Below are 4,042 nucleotides of genomic sequence, written 5' to 3'. Positions count from 1 at the left end.
CACTAATAGTAAAAAAGAAGAATATTTTTAATAAATCAAGAACAAAGCACTGAGGAAATCTCTTGTTGTTGAAGATTTGAATCTCATAACGGAAACAGCGTTAAAATTATTTGCTGTCGTTCTAATTAGGTATTTTCACTTCGACCATCGGGTAAATTCACTTCGTTAAATGTTGAGGGGAAAATAATGGACCAAATATATGGAATTCATTCCGCAATCAACGTAGTGAAGTAAGCTAGTGATAAAGGTGAAAATATATAATTGGCGCAAAAATACGCATTTATAATTTCGCTCGAACGAACTCACCGGTGATTGTTTATTCAAGTTCTAATTTCCTCTAAAAACAACATACTTCGCCTCCGAGAGATTTTGCAATTTTAAGTGTAGGACCCTGCCTGATGTGAAGTGGATTCCGTCTCTAGCCAATAAAAATTCATCAAAATTGGAATTTAAGTAATAGTAGTATTTCATATATCTTTTTTAAATCAATTATAATAAATTATTAATAAATTCATATAATTTTTAAACTATTTATTCAAAGTAAGAACTTTACGGGATGTCAATTCTGGGCACTAGGCCAAAAAGCAAAGAACAACTGAAACAGTAGAGGAAATAATCGTAGGTCAGTGTTATTTATTGTATGATCTATTTCTTTAAATTACTAACCACGATTAACATTTCTAACTTTTGGTTTTGAAATTTATTTCACTGGACGAGGATAAAACTTATGAAGAATGCAACAAGGGATCCTTCATTGACGAAATGAACTTGATTGCTGAAGACAGAATTATTCTACACACCGAAACTAATAATAATCATGAAGAGATTGAAGGCAACATCGAAGATGACGTTGTTACAAGACCAAAAAAAGTAAAAAAAAAATCGAAACAGCTGGAAGAAGAAATATTAGAAAATGTTGAAACAGATGAGATCCATGATTGCTTGAAGCAAACGGAACAGAGACTTAGGAAAGCTCTGAATACTGTTAAGCCCCGAGTGCTTCGACATATTAAGAGCAGAGTGGAAACTTTTGATAAAAGTATAGCTCTCAATGCCAACGTCACATCAAATATGTCGCCAGAAACTAGCGCATTAAATACTACTTTGCCAATAAAAGATGTCGCTGAATTCGAAACTTTTGACACGGAACTTTTTGGAAATGTGGAGAAGATTGACGCTCTCGTAAGTAAATGTTTTCTGAAATATGTTGTATTTAAAATAAAAATGTATGAAGCCAGTGGCGTAGTTACGAAATTTTCTGCCTAGGACCAAAAATGATTTGCCGCCCATATGTCGTAAATCTGCATTCATTTCAAAGATCATTTTGCCGCTTCCAAGCGTTTGCGCCCAGGGCAACGGCCCCCTTCGCCCCCCCCCCCCTAGCTACGCCACTGTATGAAGCAACTATTATAGTTTACTATTTGCTTTTCAGAACATGATTATGACGATTGCCATTCATAGATGTGAAAATACAAAGGATTCCGTGGCTGCTATTCTAGGTGCCATAGTGAAAAGGGACGTTTAGTCTCATTACAGCGCAAATGGAAAGGGAAAAGATAAGAAAAAATTTAGAGATACAAATACTTTTCGTCACATGCGAGGCAAGAAATTACTTGAATTACACTTGACTTCAAATATTGTTACTGATTTAAAACAGTACACTTACAAATTTTATATTTTTTAAATTGAAAAAATTTCAATTTTATTTCATGTGCTTGCTAAACTGATCACAATTTAAGAAGTTTGAATATTTGCCGCTCTGATGGTAGAACATCTATTGCACTTGGGTTTCCTATTTTGAACATTTTCTAGTAGAATTTATTTACCTTTAATTGCATTAAAATTAAAATGTCAGTAACTTTAAAGTTTGAAGAACGTTTCAATTTCTGTTGGATTTTAAATTGTTCAGTTGAAAAGTTGTAGAAGCTTCCATTTTATACTTGTAAATTATTGAGAAATTGAATTTAAAGTATTTAAATAAAAAACTTTTAAACTTCAAGTATGAAAGTTTAAAATTTAAGAGTTCCATTTTGAATGCTTTAATTTGCAACTCAGTTCTTATTACTTTAAATGGAAAAATGTTTAGCTTTAGAGTTCAATTTTTTTAATTTTAATGATCGTGAAAAATGTATGCACACCAGGAAATGACCCAGGATTTTTTCTTTGATTCGAAAGGACTTCTGTAATACGAAAATTTAAACTTTTAGAAATATAAAGTCGTCTCAATTTTTTATTAATTTTTAGCAAATCATTCTTTGGAATGCAATATTTTCAGTACTTGGTACTTTTAGTGAACTCGAAAACTCGATTTCCTCTCCAAATTTATAGAAAGTTATTAATTAATTACTGTGGAGTCTTTTTACTTTTGCATCACTAACCATTGTTAGTAATTTATTCTTGCGGGGCGCTATTTTGAACCATATAGATTAAATACACTTTTAGCGTACTTGATGGCGGAATTAATTTTAGAAGCCGAAAATATATTACCTGTTGATGACTTGTAAAATTGAGTATTTAATATATTTATAAGCCCCGAAGTCATCATTCATCATCAAGTATAAGAAATCCATTGTTAGTAATAATAATAATTAGCAAAAACAGAACTCAATCGCAGTTATATTTCTGCTAATTCATTTTCACTCGAAATCTTATTTTTATTAAAGCAATGTGACTATTTAATTATTATCGTCTTAACTTCTTTAGATGTGGAGATCACAATAATATTTTTAACTAAAAATTAAATTTGTAATCTTAAACGAATTTCGATTTTATAGTGGTTTTAAGCCCTGTTAATATAATCAGTGAGCAACAATCATTTAGGAAATGTCTGGGTTATTTGTAAATAAACCATTTTTTTGTGGAAGAATCAAGTCTTTTATTTGACGAAACGGTTAATATAATATTAAGGATTTGAAATCATTAATGATCTGGACAATAAGTTATGGAATATACATACTTACTTTTTTCAAATATTCTGCACATAGTATTCACTTACCTTCTTTTTGTCTACATTGCAGATGTCATCTTCGATTATTTAAGAGACAACACAAACGAAGCAGAGATTAACACCGAAGTCAGCACCTGGCTTTCGAGATCGGGGGACCGTGTAGGGGGGAGAAGAGCGAGAAAATAAAATAATGATATCGTATTAGAACGTTTTCATGTTTTATATATTACTATAATTTTGGTTTAATTATTCATTACATTTTTTATGAAGAAAACACGTTTATATGCATATAAAGGAATTAAAATATATATTATTTGAATGGTACTATTACTCTTAATGTTATTATTTACCGAACCTACTTTCCTAATTAAGGTCGTAATGACGGTCGGCAAACAGAGTTGGGTCATAGTTATCATTTTGGTCGTTGGGCCGGCTTGTGATTGCCATAGTTAGCCCGATATTGGTAATGTATTTTGTGCCAATAGTCGGCTAACATGGTCGACCCAAAGTTATAATTTAGCCATTGGGCCGACTTCTAGTAGTTATGGTTGGGCCAACCATGGTAACCAATAGTCGGAAAACAGAGTTGGGCCATAGTTAACATTTCGGTATGTTGGCCAATGCCTGGTAGGGAAAGTTAGCCCAACTCCGAGAAAGTTGGCCTGTCTATGGCTCAATGGAAAATTCGCACCTGGTTAATGATTGAAATGATTGCAAGTGTATTATTTCTGCTTCCAACTGCTTGTGATGCAAACGATCTACCAATACGTTTGGATTGTCCCAGTAATCTGACATTTTTGCGGTTTCTCTTGCTTCTACTTCATATTCAGTGGGAAGGTCACCTTCAGAATCATCATTCTTATCTTCATCGTTATAATCATCATAACCTTCGTCTTCTTCTCCTTCATCATCATTATCATTATAAGTATAACTTTTACTACTGAATCTCACGGATGGAGAATCGGCATTTTCATCAAATTCTTGTTGCTTTTCTTTTTCTGTTAATTTTACTTTCTGCTTCTTAACATATGGTTTCGCTTCATTTTTAACATTTTGTGAACATTCCCTGTCACGTTTAAAAATGGTATGTTTCTG

The 4,042-nt window shown here is 32.4% G+C and overlaps 1 protein-coding gene across 7 annotated transcripts in view; it reads left to right on the top strand.

The window, feature by feature from the left end:
* LOC117179820 overlaps positions 1–3,205 on the top strand; it is a 53,527-nt gene extending 50,322 nt beyond the window's left edge. For all 7 annotated transcript variants that reach the window (XM_033371956.1, XM_033371954.1, XM_033371957.1 and 4 more), the window contains 3 exons: positions 712–1,182; positions 1,433–1,601; positions 3,018–3,205. In XM_033371956.1, the coding sequence (XP_033227847.1) occupies positions 712–1,182; positions 1,433–1,525 (564 nt within the window). In that variant the 3' untranslated portion in view covers positions 1,526–1,601; positions 3,018–3,205. The remainder of the gene's footprint in view (positions 1–711; positions 1,183–1,432; positions 1,602–3,017) is intronic.
* Positions 3,206–4,042: the final 837 nt, after the last annotated feature.

This window comes from Belonocnema kinseyi, chromosome 9 (assembly GCF_010883055.1).
Source record: "Belonocnema kinseyi isolate 2016_QV_RU_SX_M_011 chromosome 9, B_treatae_v1, whole genome shotgun sequence".
Lineage (NCBI taxonomy): Eukaryota > Metazoa > Arthropoda > Insecta > Hymenoptera > Cynipidae > Belonocnema > Belonocnema kinseyi.
The sequence above is the reverse complement of the archived record's forward strand: the minus strand, read 5'-3'. Positions and strand labels throughout refer to the sequence as shown.